The 16,965-nt window shown below is 33.2% G+C and overlaps 1 protein-coding gene across 11 annotated transcripts in view; it reads left to right on the plus strand.

Annotated features, from left to right (window-relative positions):
- Positions 1-16,965, plus strand: part of LOC308124156 (M1-specific T cell receptor alpha chain) — a 55,250-nt gene that overhangs the window by 1,671 nt on the left and 36,614 nt on the right. Inside the window, exon 2 of one of the 11 annotated variants that reach the window (XM_080486987.1) lies at positions 11-116. The exons of 2 other annotated variants lie outside the window; for them this stretch is intronic. In XM_080486987.1, coding sequence (XP_080343113.1) covers positions 11-116 — 106 coding nt within the window. Of the gene's footprint in view, positions 1-10; positions 117-2,501; positions 2,561-4,341; positions 4,620-5,403; positions 5,702-10,455; positions 10,528-12,072; positions 12,132-13,379; positions 13,441-15,673; positions 15,902-16,617; positions 16,675-16,965 lie in introns of those variants that run through there. 8 more of the 11 variants (XM_080487008.1, XM_080487003.1, XM_080486988.1 and 5 more) reach the window with 8 other exon arrangements.

The raw sequence follows: 16,965 nt of genomic DNA on the forward strand, positions 1-16,965 counted from the left end.
TTATCTGCAGGAGTGTGTGTGCGCCAGTATTTGTCGCAGTGTGAGCTGCAGTGTGAAGGGTCAGGGAGGAAACACGCTTTACTTTGGAAAAGGAGTCAAAGTAACAGTACAAAGTGGTAAGAGGCCTTTTTCTTCTAGATTTGCATTTTAAAATCTCTCAAGTAAAAGATTTATGTTGTTGGGTTTGATCATCTTTAAGCATTTTGAAGCAGAAATTGCTCACTGCACTCTTTCATGAAGAAGAAACTGAAGTAGAAAATTTTGTTTTTGGCTTAAAAATTCAACTTGGGGGTGGAAATGTGACCCATCGGAAGGTCAGGGGAAAAGGTTGAAGGAGGATAGAAGCAGCTTGTTTTTCTAATTTATTGGCAGAGTCAGAGTGCGAGTGATGGAAATGACACAACAATGAGGCCTGACACCAGTGCTGAGGAATTGAAAGACAATTAATAAAGTAAAATAAATAAAAATAGCATGAAAACAACATCAAACCATCCGACTGAATTTCTAAAATGTCACACGTTTCTTTTCCACTCTCCTCATGAATGCAGAGCAGGCGGAGTGTCGAACACGGTTTGTAGGAATTTGGACTCGATCATAAATCCACGTAGTGAACCGGAACCATGATGCAGAAACAAACGTTACTTTAGTTGATTTTCCTGCTGTTATATGAAGGTCGGAGGGTCAAGAAGAGGTTGTGACTGACTGATCAAATATGTTCTTATGGTTTATTTGCTTCACTATACTGAGGTCAAGATGGTCGGTTATTGGGATGCTTCTAATCTAAACACAATCCAGTGGGATTGAGGGATGGATGGATGGATGGGGCTGCAGTATTTGTCACAGTAAGAGTTGCAGTGTGATTTGGGGAGGAAACGACAAACTTCTTTTCGGCCGAGGAACCGAAGTGAGGGTTGAATCTGGTGAGACGACACATTATTTTTCATTTCAGGTGTAAATATTCTTCTTTTTCTCTGAGTTTGATTATAAAGCGAGCCGGCCAAAGAACACAAAACAGATTATAGGAATGATCAGTTTGTGAATTCACCGAATGAAATAGTGAGGGTCCGGTGAAGTGTGTGTCTGGGTGTGTGTGGCTGTTTGTGTGAATGAAGCTGGTGTCCACAGGTCAGTTCATCACTCACAGATTGAAATTAATCCCTACAGTCATTTTGTATTGTGAGTATCTACAGTATGGGTTCAGAGGTGAAGGAGTGTGTGCGTGTTTGTGTGTGTGTGTGTGTGTGTGTGCGTGTAGGTTTTTGTCGAGAGCCGTGTCTCAGTGTGACTGGTCAGGGAGGATACAAAACTGTGTTTGGAAACGGAGTGAAACTCACCGTGCAAAGCAGTAAGTAACTGGGATTAGATGTACAGGAACATTAGAATAATTGAGAAGATGTTTAAGATGCGATTGGAGCCTGAAAGTCTCCCTCATGTTCAGTCTGTCCTCTGATAACTAGTAGATGAAACAACGTTTTGGACCTTTGAATGATGAGATCGTCCATCTTTTCTTGTTCTGTCTGAAAACAAGAAGAAATAAGAGTGAATGTGTTCGGCAGGAGTCCCTGCAGCGTCAGTTTAAAGCTAAAAATATGAAACATTTCCGCTTTAACTTGCAGATCAAACCGATATTTGCCTTCAAATCCCATCTAAGGTTCGATTCCAGGCTTGTATTTCTCATTGCAGAGTTCACATCATCACATTTAGTCACTGAAAAGTAAATTACCAAACAAATTGTCCTTCAACATGTGTTCTGTTAAATTAAAACTGAATGACTAATGTCCTTTTGAGGGAATGTTTACAGTTTAAAACAAACAGCATGTCAACTTCAAGGCGGAATTAGTGTTGAATATTTATACTGAAGTATTGAAATACTTAAAATAAAACTTGAATTCAAGTAGAAGTAGAAAATACTTGAATAGTTTATAATCTTTAATATAATTTAACTACAATATCATCAGCAAACATTATATATACCCTTTATAGAATATGTTTAAAAATGTGTTAAAAGCACATGTTTCTGACAAAATCATAAAGCACATTTATTACAGTTTTTTAATGAAGTTTACAGTTGCATGACTGTCCACAAAGAAATTCGGATCTAAATATTTTGATAGTTTTTTTCTGATTTAAATGTATTTTCCTAAATTACTCTCAATTTTGCTTGATAATAATATATTTCCTTTATGAAAAAAATGTTAGATGGTTTTGAGAAGACACGTCTTCAGAGGTTTAAAGTACAATCTTATCAGTTTATATTTATAAATGTGCGTCTGCATTCATGAACTTTCAACAGTAGAAAAGCAAAGCAGCGTTTCAGGTACATTCCTTTCTATAAGATGGAGCATTTTTTTTCCATTTGCGTTTGTGGCGTAACTGTTCTTAACTAGTAGTGAAATGAACACACTTTGTAATAAAGCAGGAATCAGGAAAATGAATGAATGTGAAATGTGTGTGTGAGAGTGTGTGTGAGGAGGTTTTGGTCCAGCCGTCAGTCACAGTGTGACACGGGGGCAAGATAAAATGATCTTTGGAAGAGGAACTCGGCTTTTTGTTCAACCAGGTACGAACAGCAGTTATTTACGTACATGTAGTGCTTAATCTCTCTGGAAAAGGTTGAAGGAGCTTTTTAATCCAAGATAATCTCATTTACAGACGCCTTTATTTGCTCCTACTTCAACGAGGCAGATTTTCAGTTTTATTTCTTCCTCAGTGCTGCAATATCCAGGATACATTAATCCAGGAGTGTCAGACATGAGGCCCGTGGGGTGAAACTGGTCCGGTTCACCAAACCACCAAGCAAATTAATAACATTTCAAAGAAAAAATAGAATTTCGAGCTTTGGATTGTGTTTTTGTGAACATTTCACTGTATACAATTCTACAAACTAGCTCTATGTTGAGATCATCGTCATTTTTCATGGTGGTTGTTAGTTGTTCGTGAAACTGTATACATGTTCACCACGTATACTCTGTGCCACAACTAAGACACATTCAAACTTAGTTTATTATGTCACTGGTTCACTCGTTCGCCCGACTCAGGATGAGATTAAACGGTTATTTGACGGTTTGAAGTGAAGAAATTCGAGGCAGCAAATGTAAAATAAATGTAAAAGTCTGCGACCTGCATGGTGGTGTGGCGTGAGCGTCGATTGAGCTGCTTCAGGATTCTTGGCTTTTCTGTGTGGCGTTTGCATGTTCTAACTGTGTGAGCGTGGGTTCCCAAACATTACACAGTTAGAATAAGCGTGTGTTAGTTTGGCATGTTGTCCAGGCCGAAGCCCGGTGACTCATAAGTCTGACAGATGAGATTGGGCGGCTGTGAGGTGGATCCAGGGGTTGACTTTCTATCCATAAAGACAAATGGAGTCTTGGTTATTCTCTAGATCAGACATTTTTGTTGCGCTGTGCATCAACAGCAGCATCGTCCGTGAAATCCAAATATAATCCAAATATAGAAATAGAGCAGTGATAATGACAGTACTCATGATGGTGATCATTTTTATCTCAGACATAAATCCCATTTTTAAATATATTTATACGCAGTTTATCTTCCATACAGCTATAGTGTATAAACTCACTCAAGCGCAGTATTTATGTCAGAAAAGAAAGAAACAAAACTGATTTAACCCTAAATTTTCTTCTCTATGATTTACAATTAAATATGAATCCTTAAAGGATAAACCCTAAAGTTTGTTTCACCAACGACAATATTTAATAGTCAAAGAAAGCTTAACTTAGATTTCTATTTATACGGAAATTAATGTAGCACGCACTATTATGCTATATAATATACACCAAAAATAGACATTTACAGTGAATATATAAATACAAAGAAAAAGAAATGCTTACAGCTGTTTTCCTCACGCTGTTAAAAAAATAACTTATTCTTTGTATTGCAAGAATCTTTTATAGTAAATTTGACTAAAACAAGATAATAAATTTAATGAAAACAACTTTACTCTGTGTTAAACAAGAAAAAGTGAAGGAAAAGTGGTGGAAGGGAGTTTGTGTCACAGAAGTCGGCAGTGTGTGAATGCTGCTGGAAATAAGCTGATCTTTGGAAGTGGAAGCAGATTAACTGTAGAAAGCCGTAAGTACATCTTCTGCTCTGAAATGTGGATTTTATTACACTATTTCAGGGGAAATTGTTGTAAAAGTGTAAAAGTTTTGCCGCGAAGATATTCGATGCTCCCGTTAAATCAAAGTAAACTTTCTTTCTGCTGTTTTTGATGGTAAAAATCCAGAACAATGAGAAGGCCCCTGAACATGTATGCAAAACTTCAACATTCCGCGGGCTAAATATCATATCGGATATAAAACATGATGAAAAAAGAATAATTGTAGAGTAAAGATTAAACTCCTGGAAAGTAGCAATGAGACCAACTTTAATTGAATATTTTACAGGAAATATCAAAATGCACTTTTTTATACATTTTTACAAGAATGATTCAGTTTGAATGAAGGCATCTGGTTTCTGTTATCAGTTTATAAACAGTAAATTATTGTGAACATAGTTTGGTTCAGTTCTGCTCAGTTTGTGTCGTGGAGCTTCAGACTGTGTGAATCCTGGAAACTATAAGCTGATGTTTGGAAGTGGAACCAGATTAACCATTGAAACCAGTGAGTAACTTTATATTTACTTAAAATAGTCTGAATTGTTAAAACTGAATCAGCTCAGTTCTTTTTGCAATAAATAGTTTAATATTTTTATTTAGTGTAAATAAATGTTCTTAAATTGAAACTATGAAATGAAAACGATTAACATGAGAGCACCACAACCTTCAGCTGAGTGTTTCTGTTTTATAGAATATATCAAAATCCACTTGTCTAATATATTTCCAAGAACGATTCAGTTTGAGTGAAAGCATCTAATTTATGAGATTAGTTTGTAAAAGATAAGAACTTCTAAACACATTTTGAGCTCAGAGATCAGATGAAGCAGTTTGTGTTGTGGAGTTTTATATTGTGTGAAGTATGGAGGCCAAAATAAGCTGATCTTTGGAAGTGGAACCAGATTAACCATTGAAACCAGTGAGTAACTTTATATTTACTTTAAACACTCTTAAACGTAAAAACGGATGAAATGAAAACTATTAACATGAGATTGAAAAGTAGTTTTGTGCAGCTCTAATGAAGCATTAATAAAAATGTGGTTTAAGACCAGTTTAATGTCGACATCATTCTTAGGTGAGAAACATCTTTTTTTGAGTATTTTTAATCTGATTTAAAACTTAACTTAGTCTGACTCATTTTTTCGCTCACTGTCTCATTACATACAATCATTCTTCTTATCAATTACGTGTCTCATCCAGTTAATGTTGAACTTGCACAAACAAAATAGTTTTTTTGTTTTTATCATTTGATCAAATAGCAATAAATACTTTACTCCATGTTTATTTAAAGCAGAGTAGAAGTGGGCCCAGTACCGATGCTTGTGGAACGCCACATGTTAATTCATAATGATTTCAACAATGATCAACTATTCCAGGAATTAAACATGGTGATTTTGTAATACTCAGATAAAAATCATCTGAAATATTTTCTTAAAATGTGTTTCCATGTAATGATGAGGCTTTTAAAAGTGAAGTGAGCTTCATTGCTTCATGTGCTGAGTTTGTGTTGTGGAGCCTCAGGTTGTGTGAATACTGGCAGTGGATACAAAATGTACTTTGGAAGTGGAACCAAGTTAACCATTGAACCCAGTAAGTGTAAATATTCATCATGAACGTGATAAAAAATGCTGATTTTTTAAAGAAATATCAACTGATAATGATGCTGGACATTGATTCCTAAACTAAAGTTTCATCTATTTTTGTTTGAGTGCTGTAATTCAAACTGACTGGTTTTATTCAGTTATTATTTTAATCATATTTCCACAGTTTTTTTTCCAGTGGGATTTATTTAATGTGCTTTATTGTTTTGTATATTTTCCTCCATGCTGACTAGAGTTTCTGCAGTAACTTTACTTTGGGATCCTGGTTGAGTTGTTTTCTCAGTTAATGTTCTGGAGGTTGATGCTGTGTGAATACTGGAAACAAGATTATCTTTGGAAGTGGAACCAGATTAACCATTGAAACCAGTGAGTCTTCATACTGATCATAAATGTTGTTTTTATTGTTAATTATTGTAAAGATAGTTTGGTTCAGTTCTGCTCAGTTTGTGTTGTGGAGCTTCAGACTGTGTGAATACTGGGAACACTAAGCTGATCTTTGGAAGTGGAACCAGATTAACCATTGAAACCAGTGAGTAACTTTATATTTACTTTAAATGGTCTGAAATGTAAAACTACATGAGCCCAGTGATTATTTAAAAAAAAAAATTTTTAATTGTAAAAGCTGTTGAATCAAACCAAATGTTTAATATTGTCCGTGCCTCTAATCTTCAACGTCATGCTGAAATAAGAGAATTGACAGATTTTACGTTTTCTTTTCTATTTGTGTGCTTTTAACCGTTACACTAATCAAGTTATTTTTTTGCTGCTGCTTCTGAGAGTAACACCGTTGTATTCTCAACGTAAAACTATTACTAATATTTTTTATTTCTAAAGTGAATTTATCATGAGAAACAGCAGAGTGCTAGAAATTAAAGTTTAAGAACATAAACAGCAGGTTTTAATATTTTAAATGACTAAATATAGTTTTTTATTCCTCATAAATATATAAACTCAGAATAAATAGTTCATGGAGGACGTCTCAATATTCGAACAGGAAACATGATGGAAAAAAACAGATTATTTGAAGCAATATTATAAACTCCACTAAAGTAGAAACTCAAAACCTTTCGTTTCATGTTTGTTTTATTTAACAGATTAAAATGTACATTTCTAACATATTCACAGCGTTGGCTCAAAACATCGATTTTCTCTGATTACTTTTTTTAAAAAGTAAAATCTTCTAAACACAGTTTGGTGGCGTTGATCTCTGAGCTCAGTTTGTGTTGTGGAGTTTCATATTGTGTGAAGTTTGGGAACAACAAGCTGATCTTTGGGAGTGGAACCAAGTTAACTGTAGAAACCAGTGAGTACATCTTCTTCTCTGAATTGTCTTTATTTTTAATTTAGGAAATTGTTCTAAAAGAGAAAATAAGTGAAGTTTTTCTGTGACGTTCTGCTGATCCACATGTGAACAATATGAAAAGTTCCAGTTCGATCACAGTAAACTTTCTTTCTGCTGTTCTTGATGGTAAAAATGAGAAAAATCCAGAAGATGATAGGATGAAAAGGTTCCTGAAGGAGCTGGTTAATGGTTGGAATGTTGTCGTTTGGTGTGAGTTTGTGTTGTGCTGCTTCATGTTGTGTGAATGCTGATCAAAGAAAGACAGTGTTTGGAAGAGGAACCACATTAATTATTCAACCCAGTGAGTAACAAAACTCCTCATATGGACGATTTTTACGGAGCATTTTAACAGGAAACAGCAGTGAAGGAAAAGCAGCTGAAACCTGTTAAAAATGAAGTGTTGGATTATTTTAGATGGACTTTGACTTTAGTTGAATTGTTTTACAGAATATATCAAAATGCACTTTTCTAACATAATTAAAACATTTTTTTTATTTTGAATGAAGGCATCTGGTTTCTGTTTTTAGTTTAGAAACAGTAAATTATTGTGAACATAGTTTGGTTCAGTTCTGCTCAGTTTGTGTTGTGGAGCTTCAGACTGTGTGAATACTGCAAACTATAAACTGATCTTTGGAAGTGGAACCAGATTAACCATTGAAACCAGTGAGTAACTTTATATTTACTTTAAATGGTGTGACGTGTAAAAACTGAATGATCCAAGCGCTTATTTTATTAAAAACGTTTAACATTTTCATTTTTTTTTTTTTAGTGTAAAATAGACCAAAGCATTTTTTTGTTAAATCAAAACTATGAAATGAAAACTATTAATATGAGATTGAAAAGTAGTTTTGTGCATTGAAACCATTGAAACCAGTGAGTCTTCATAAGAAATGTTTAATAAGAAGTTATACCAAAGTTACAGGTGAATAATCTGAGATTGTAAACTATAGAAGAGAGTTTTAGTCACTGTCTGGACCTCAATACTAGTGTTGGATATTAAACTAATGTTAATGTCGGGTTTCATACACACAAGAAAACTAATTAAAAATGTATTTTAGCCAATATTACAAATATCTCGAAAGTTTGACACCTTTATGTTTCGTGTCTGTCGTGCAGAATTAATCTAATTGCATAATTTCTAACATGTTCATAGTGTTGGCTGAGTTGGAATCAAAGTATTTATTTTCTGTGATTAGTTTGTAAAATGTAAAATCCTCTAAACAGTTTAGTTGAGTTGATCTCTGAGCTCAGTTTGTGTGGTGGAGCTTCAGACTGTGTGAATACTGGAGGAAACTATAAGCTGATCTTTGGAAGTGGAACCAGATTAACCATTGAAACCAGTGAGTCTTCATACTGATCATATATGTTGTTTTTATTCAGTATTTTAACAGGAAATGGCTCTGAAGCTAAAGGTGAATAATGTGGGGTCGTCACATGTTTAATAAGAAAGTTTTAGTCACTTGGTGGAAATCAAGACCAACAGGAGTTTTGGATATTAAACTAATGTTAGTGTCGGTTTGTTTAAGACAAAATCAAACATGGTGGTAAAAAATAAAATATTAACTGATGAAAGCTTGATGAAAAAAAATATTTAAGGCAATATTATACTTTATTTAGTATTAGATTCCACTAAAGTAGATTTAATTCCTTTGTGTGAATGAAAGCATCTAATTTGTGTGATGATTTCCTAAAACCTGCATTATTGTACCGTTTGGTTCCGTCCTGCTCAGTTTGTGTTGTGGAGTTTTATATTGTGTGACATATGGGAGCAACACTAAGCTGATCTTTGGGAGTGGAACCAGATTAACCATTGAAACCAGTGAGTAACATGATATTTACTTTAAATGGTCTTAAATGTTTAAACTGAACGAAATGAAAACGATTCAAATAAGATTAAAAAGTAGTTTTGTGCAGATGTAATGACGCAGGAGCAAAAGCCAGGCTGATTAAAGAACAGTTCAACGTAAACATCTTTCTCTGGTGAGAAACATCTTTTTTGAGTTTTTAATCACATTTCAATCTTAATTCTAAAGTCCAGTTGACTTTTTGTCTCACTGTCTCATTATTAATTATAATCATTCCTCTTTCTTATCATTTACGTGTCTCATCCAGCTAATGTTGAACTTGCACAAAGAAAATAGGTTATTTTTTTGTTTTTCTCATTTTATCAAATAGCAATAAATAGTTCATTCCATGTTTATTTAAAGCAGAGTGGAAGTGGGCCCAGTACCGATGCTTGTGGAACGCCACATGTTAATCATGATTATTTTAACAATGTTCAACTATTCCAGGCATTAAACATGGTGCTTTTAAAATCTCCAGATAAAATAATCTGAAATATTTTCATAAAATATTAATTTCAATGTAAAGACGAGGTTTTTAAAAGGTAAGTGAGCTTCATTCCTTCATGTGCTGAGTTTGTGTTGTGGAGCCTCACGTTATGTGAATACTGGAGGTAGAAACAGAATCTACTTTGGAAGTGGAACCAAGTTAACCATTGAACCCAGTAAGTGTGAATATTCACCCTGAACGTGATAAAAATGCTGATTTTAACAGTCTGATAATGATGCTGGACATTGATTCCTAAACTTTGAACAAGTTTCATCTATTTTTGTTTGAGTGCTGTCATTGGTGGTTTCAGTAAGTTATTATTTTAATTATATTTGAGCAGTTTTTTTTCCAGTGGGACTTATTTAATGTGCTTTAAAAGTGTTTTTTACATTTTATTTATTTTATATTTTGTATATTGACTAGAGTTTCTGCAGTAACTTTACTTTGGGATCCTGGTTGAGTTGTTTTCTCAGTTAATGTTCTGGAGGTTGATGCTGTGTGAATGCTGGATACAAGATTATCTTTGGAAGTGGAACCAGATTAACCATTGAAACCAGTGAGTCTTCATATTGATCATAAATGTTGTTTTTATTGTTAATTATTGTAAAGATAGTTTGGTTCAGTTCTGCTCAGTTTGTGTTGTGGAGCTTCAGACTGTGTGAATACTGGGAACGTCAATAAGCTGATCTTTGGAAGTGGAACCAGATTAACCATTGAAACCAGTGAGTCTTCATAATAAATGTTTAATAAGAAGTTATACCAAAGCTACAGGTGAATAATCTGAGATTGTAAACTATAGAAGAGAGATTTAGTCACTGTCTGGACCTCAATACTAATGTTGGATATTAAACTAATGTTAATGTCGGGTTTCATACACACAAGAAAAGTAATTAAAAATGTATTTTAGCCAATATTACAAATATCTCGAAAGTTTAACACCTTTATATTTTCATAGTGTTGGCTGAGTTAGAATCAAAGTATTTATTTTCAGTGATTAGTTTGTAAAATGTAAAATCCTCTAAACAGTTTAGTTGAGTTGATCTCTGAGCTCAGTTTGTGTGGTGGAGCTTCAGACTGTGTGAATACTGGAGGCTCCAGGAGGATGATCTTTGGAAGTGGAACCAGATTAACCATTGAAACCAGTGAGTCTTCATACTGATCATATATGTTGTTTTTATTTAGTATTTTAACAGGAAATGGCTCTGAAGCTAAAGGAGAATGATGTGAGGTCGTCACATGTTTAATAAGAAAGTTTTAGTCAAGTTGTTTTATTGCTGGAGCTTTAGAGAGTAACAAGGTTGTACTGTCAAAGTGGAATAATATTTGTTTATGTTAAAGTAAATTTATCATGAGAAACAGCAAAGTGCTAAAAATTTAAGTTTAAGACAAAAAACCTGCAGGTTTCAAAGTTGAAAATAACAAAATATAGTTGTTTTTTTTATTCCTCATGAATATATAATCTCAGAGTAGGTAGTTCATGTTGGATGAAATCCTAAGTCTCAGCAGCCTGTAGTGGATGTTAGAAATAAGGATTTTCTCAGTGGATCCTGGTTCAGTTGTTTTCTCTGTTAATGTTCATGGATGAAAACACGACGAATAAAACAAATAATTTGAGGCGAAATTATAAACTTCGCTAAAATAGCAACATAAAACCTTTAGTTTCTGTGTGTGAATGAAAGCATCTAATTTGTGTGATGATTTCCTAAAACGTGCATTATTGTACCGTTTGGTTCCGTCCTGCTCAGTTTGTGTTGTGGAGTTTTATATTGTGTGACATATGGGAGCAGCATTAAACTGACCTTTGGGAGTGGAACCAGATTAACCATTGAAACCAGTGAGTAACTTTATATTTACTTTAATTTGTTACAAATATCAAAACTGAACGAGCCCAGTTCTTATTTTAATAATAAAGAAAAAGTAAATGTTGGTTTAAGCTACACACTTTACTTTGTTTGTGCCTCTAATGACCTTCAACGTCAGGCTGAAATAAGAGAAATGACCAATTTTATATTTTATTTTATTTTCAGACTCAGGTTTTGCTGTTTAATAAACCAAAGCTAGTTTCTGTTAAATTAAAAGTATTAAAATGAGATTGAGATGTAAGATTGTTTATTAAAATAAGAGTTTAGATCACTAATGAAATGTTTTAGTTAACGTTTTGTGGTGATTTTGCATTTGTAATATTTTATAATCAACAATTCTTTGTAACCTCAAGTTAGCGCACATTGTTTCTGTGAACAAAACACAAGTCTGTCTGATGAAACACAAGGTCTCTTATAAACAATAGTAAAATATTATAATAATAATAATAATATTATTTATGTTGCACCTTGTAATCCTGATCCACAGAAAAGTCTTGGAGAAACTAAGATTTATGAAAACTACAGCAACACGACAAAACAGTGGAAAATGAATACAGATGATGATTAAGAATATTTAAACTTGTAAAGAATTGTATATTTCTCATCAATACAAACAGAAACAGAAACTTTACCAGTTTTATTTGATCTAAAATTTCAATCATCAGTAAGACAAAACTTGTCAGTCAGAAGTTTGGACAGAAATGAATGAAATTAAATATTTTCATAAATCCTAATTTTCCATGTAAAAACGAGGCTTTTAAAAGTGAAGTGAGCTTCATTCCTTCATGTGCTGAGTTTGTGTTGTGGAGCCTCACGTTGTGTGAATGCTGGAGGTGGAACCAAAATGTACTTTGGAAGTGGAACCAAGTTAACCATTGAACCCAGTAAGTGTAAATATTGATCAAAATGCAGCTTTTTAAAGAAAAATCAACCGATAATGATGCTGGACATTGATTCCTAAACTTTGAACAAGTTTCATCTATTTTTGTTTGAGTGCTGTAATTCAAACCAGACTGGTTTAATTCAGTTATTTTTTAAATTATATTTGCACAGTTTTTTTTCCAGTGGGATTTATTTAATGTGCTTTATTGTTTTGTATATTTTCCTCCATGCTGACTAGAGTTTCTGCAGTAACTTTACTTTGGGATCCTGGTTGAGTTGTTTTCTCAGTTAATGTTCTGGAGGTTGATGCTGTGTGAATACTGGAAACAAGATTATCTTTGGAAGTGGAACCAGATTAACCATTGAAACCAGTGAGTCTTCATATTGATCATAAATGTTGTTTTTATTGTTAATTATTGTAAAGATAGTTTGGTTCAGTTCTGCTCAGTTTGTGTTGTGGAGCTTCAGACTGTGTGAATACTGGAAGCTACAATAAGCTGATCTTTGGAAGTGGAACCAGATTAACCATTGAAACCAGTGAGTAACTTTATATTTACTTTAAATGGTCTGAAATGTAAAACTAAATGAGTCCAGTGCTTATTTTAATAAAAAGTTTAACCTTTTAATTCTCATAATTTTGTGTAAAATAGACCAAAGCTACTTTTTGTTTCTTAAATTGAAACTATGAAATGAAAACTATTAATTAAAGATTCTACTTAAAAAGTAGTTTTGTTCAGATCAAATGAAGCATTGATAAAAGTCTGATTAAAGACCAGTTTAATGTTGACATCTTTCTTAGGGGAGAAACATCGTTTTGAGTGTTTTTATCAGATTTAAAACTTAACTTAGTCTGACTCACTTTTTCTCTCATGGTCTCATTATTAATTACAATCATTCCTCTTTCTTATCATTTACGTGTCTCATCCAGCTAATGTTGGACTTGGACAAAGGAAAATTGTTGATTTTATTTTTCTCATTTCATCAAATAGATATAAATAGTTTACTCCATGTTTATTTAAAGCAGAGTGGAAGTGGGCCCAGTACCGATACTTGTGGAACGCCACATGTTAATCATGATTATTTTAACAATGTTCAACTGTTCCAGAAATAAAATTCGGTGCTTTTAAAATATCTCGATAGATCATGTGAACTATTTTTATGAAATATTAGTTTCCATGTAAAAACGAGGCTTTTAAAAGTGAAGTGAGCTTCATGTGCTGAGTTTGTGTTGTGGAGCCTCAGGTTGTGTGAATACTGGCAGTAGAGACAAAATGTACTTTGGAAGTGGAACCAAGCTAACCATTGAACCCAGTAAGTGTAAATATTCATCCTGAACGTGTTTAAAAATGCTGCTTTTTAAAGAAAACTTAACTAATATTGATGCTGGACATTGATTAGATAGATGAAATAGATGAAACTAAAGTTTCATCTATTTTTGTTTGAGTGCTGTAATTCAAACAGATTATTTTCCTCCAAACCAGACTGGTTTCAGTAAGTTATAATTTTAATAATAATAATATGAGCTTGGTTGGTTGACTGTGGATGATGGAGCAGCTGATGGAGTCACAGAGGTTTGTGTAGTGAAGCTTCAGACTGTGTGTCTTATGGAACTTCTGCTAACAAGCTCATCTTTGGAAGCGGCACCAGACTCGTCGTTTTTGCCAGTAAGTCAACGTGAAATTCAACTTTTCTCCCGTGGTGAGGCTTGTTAGAGTCCGACACGTAACAACAACCCAACATGTAATAACAACCCGAATTGTTATAAAACATAATGTAATAAAACCCGAAATCCATTAATAGCTTGATAATGTAACAAAAGTGCTGAGACTGAAATGTATATAAAAAAAAATTTAAAAAAGGAATAAAACCCAAAATGTAATAACTGGTAAATAATGTAACAAGACCCTGAGCCCAAAACTTTTCAACTTTTTATTATTACTTCATGACGGAGCTAAAATATTCCCCCTAATATTGTATTAATTGTATTACATCATAAAGTAAGTCAATGATTTATGGATTGGATTTGAACTGCTTTAATTTGAAAAACACTGAAAGAATTAGTTCTAAAAGTTTGGACTATCTTTTATACGAACATCTATATACAGTTTATGGTATTTATGTAAGATGACTGTTGCTGAAGTCATTTATAGTCTTCTGTTCTCTATAATCTGTAATCTATTTCTCATCAGTACAACATATTGTAAAAGCGTTAAGCATATTCAGATCGCATTTAAATTCTCTTTAAATCTTTTTACATCATTGACCAGTTATTACATTTTGGGTTTTATTACATAATATTTTATAACATTTCGGGTCGTTGTTACATATCAGGTTCCTGAAGGAGCTGGTTAATGGTTGGAATGTTGTCGTTTGGTGTGAGTTTGTGTTGTGCTGCTTCATGTTGTGTGAATGCTGATCAAAGAAAGACAGTGTTTGGAAGAGGAACCACATTAATTATTCAACCCAGTGAGTAACAAAACTCCTCATATGGACGATTTTTACGGAGCATTTTAACAGGAAACAGCAGTGAAGGAAAAGCAGCTGAAACCTGTTAAAAATGAAGTGTTGGATTATTTTAGATGGACTTTGACTTTAGTTGAATATTTTACAGAATATATCAAAATGCACTTTTCTAACTTAATTTAAAAAATCCTTTATTTTGAATGAAGGCATCTGGTTTCTGTTATTAGTTTATAAACAGTAAATTATTGTGAACATAGTTTGGTTCAGTTCTGCTCAGTTTGTGTTGTGGAGCTTCAGACTGTGTGAATACTGGAGGCTATAAACTAATCTTTGGAAGTGGAACCAGATTAACCATTGAAACCAGTGAGTAACTTTATATTTACTTTAAATGGTCTTAAGTGTAAAAACTGAATGATCCTAGTGCTTATTTTATTAAAAAGATTTAACATTTAAATTTTTTTATTTTAGTTTAAAATAGACCAAATCATTTTTTTCTTAAATTGAAACTATAAAATTAAAACAATGAAAATATGATTTAAAAGTAGTATTGTGCAGATCAAATGACACATTGATAAAAGTCAGGCTGATTAAAGAAAAGGTTAATGTCGACATCTTTCTTTGGGCAGAAACATTTTTTTTAGTGTTTTAATCTGATTTAAAACTTAATTCAGTCTGATTGACTTTTTCTCTCACTGTCTCATTATTAATTATAATCATTCCTCTTTCTTGTCATTTACTTGTCTCATCCACTTAATGTTGGACTTGGACAAAGTAAAATAGTATTTTTTTTGCCTTTATCATTTGATGAAATAGCAATAAATACTTTACTCCATGTTTATTTAAAGCAGTGGAAGTGGGCCCAGTACCGATGCTTGTGGAATGCCACATGTTAATTCATAATTGTGTCAACATCGATGAAATATTCCAGGAATAAAACATGGTGCTTTTGAAATATCTAGATAAAAGCATCTGAAATATTTTCATAAATCCTAATTTTCCAGGTAAAAACGAGGCTTTTAAAAGTGAAGTGAGCTTTATTGCTTCATGTGCTGAGTTTGTGTTGTGGAGCCTCAGGTTGTGTGAATACTGGCAGTGGAAACAGAATCTACTTTGGAAGTGGAACCAGATTAACCATTGAACCCAGTGAGTCTTCATACTGATCATAAATGTTGTTTTTATTGTTAATTATTGTGAACATAGTTTGGTTCAGTTCTGCTCAGTTTGTGTTGTGGAGCTTCAGACTGTGTGAATACTGGAAACTTCAATAAGCTGATCTTTGGAAGTGGAACCAGATTAACCATTGAAACCAGTGAGTAACTTTATATTTACTTTAAATGGTCTGAAATGTAAAAAGTAAATGAGTCCAGTGCTTATTCTAATAAAAAGGTTTAACCTTTTAATTCTCATATTTTAGTGTAAAATAGACCAAAGCTACTTTTTTTTGTTAAATTGAAACTATGAAATGAAAACTATTAATAAAAGATTAAAAAGTAGTTTTGTTCAGATCAAATGAAGCATTAATAAAAGTCTGATTAAAGACCAGTTTAATGTCGACATCTTTCTTAGGGGAGAAACATCGTTTTGAGTGTTTTTATCAGATTTAAAACTTAACTTAGTCTGACTCACTTTTTCTCTCATGGTCTCATTATTAATTACAATCATTCCTCTTATAATTTACGTGTCTCATCCAGCTAATGTTGGACTTACACAAAGAAAATAGTTTATTTTGCTTTTCTCATTTCATCAAATAGATATCAATAGTTCACTCCATGTTAATTTATAGCAGAGTAGAAGTGGGCCCAGTACCGATGCTTGTGGAACACCACATGTTAATCATGATTATTTTAACGATGTGCAACTGTTCCAGGCATTAAACATGGTGCTTTTTAAATATCTAGATAAAATAATCTGAAATATTTTCATGAAATATTAGTTTCCAGGTAAAAATGACACTTTTAAAAGGTAAGTTAGCTTCATTTCCTCATGTGCTGAGTTTGTGTTGTGGAGCCTCACGTTGTGTGAATACTGGAGGTGCATCCAAAATGTACTTTGGAAGTGGAACCAAGTTAACTGTAGAAACCAGTGAGTACGTCTTCTTCTCTGAATTGTCTTTATTTTTAATTTAGGAAATTGTTCTAAAAGAGAAAATAAGTGAAGTTTTTCTGTGACGTTCTGCTGATCCACATGTGAACAATATGAAATGTTCCAGTTTGATCACAGTAAACTTTCTTTCTGCTGTTCTTGATGGGAAAAATGTGAAAAATCCGACATGTTGACATTTTTCTTAGGTGTGAAACTTCTTTTTTAAAATCAGATTACAAAACTTAACTCAGTCTGATAACTTTTTCTCTCACGGTCTCATTACTAATTACA

This window comes from Lipophrys pholis (genome assembly GCF_963383615.2).
Source record: "Lipophrys pholis genome assembly, chromosome: 1".
NCBI lineage: Eukaryota > Metazoa > Chordata > Actinopteri > Blenniiformes > Blenniidae > Lipophrys > Lipophrys pholis.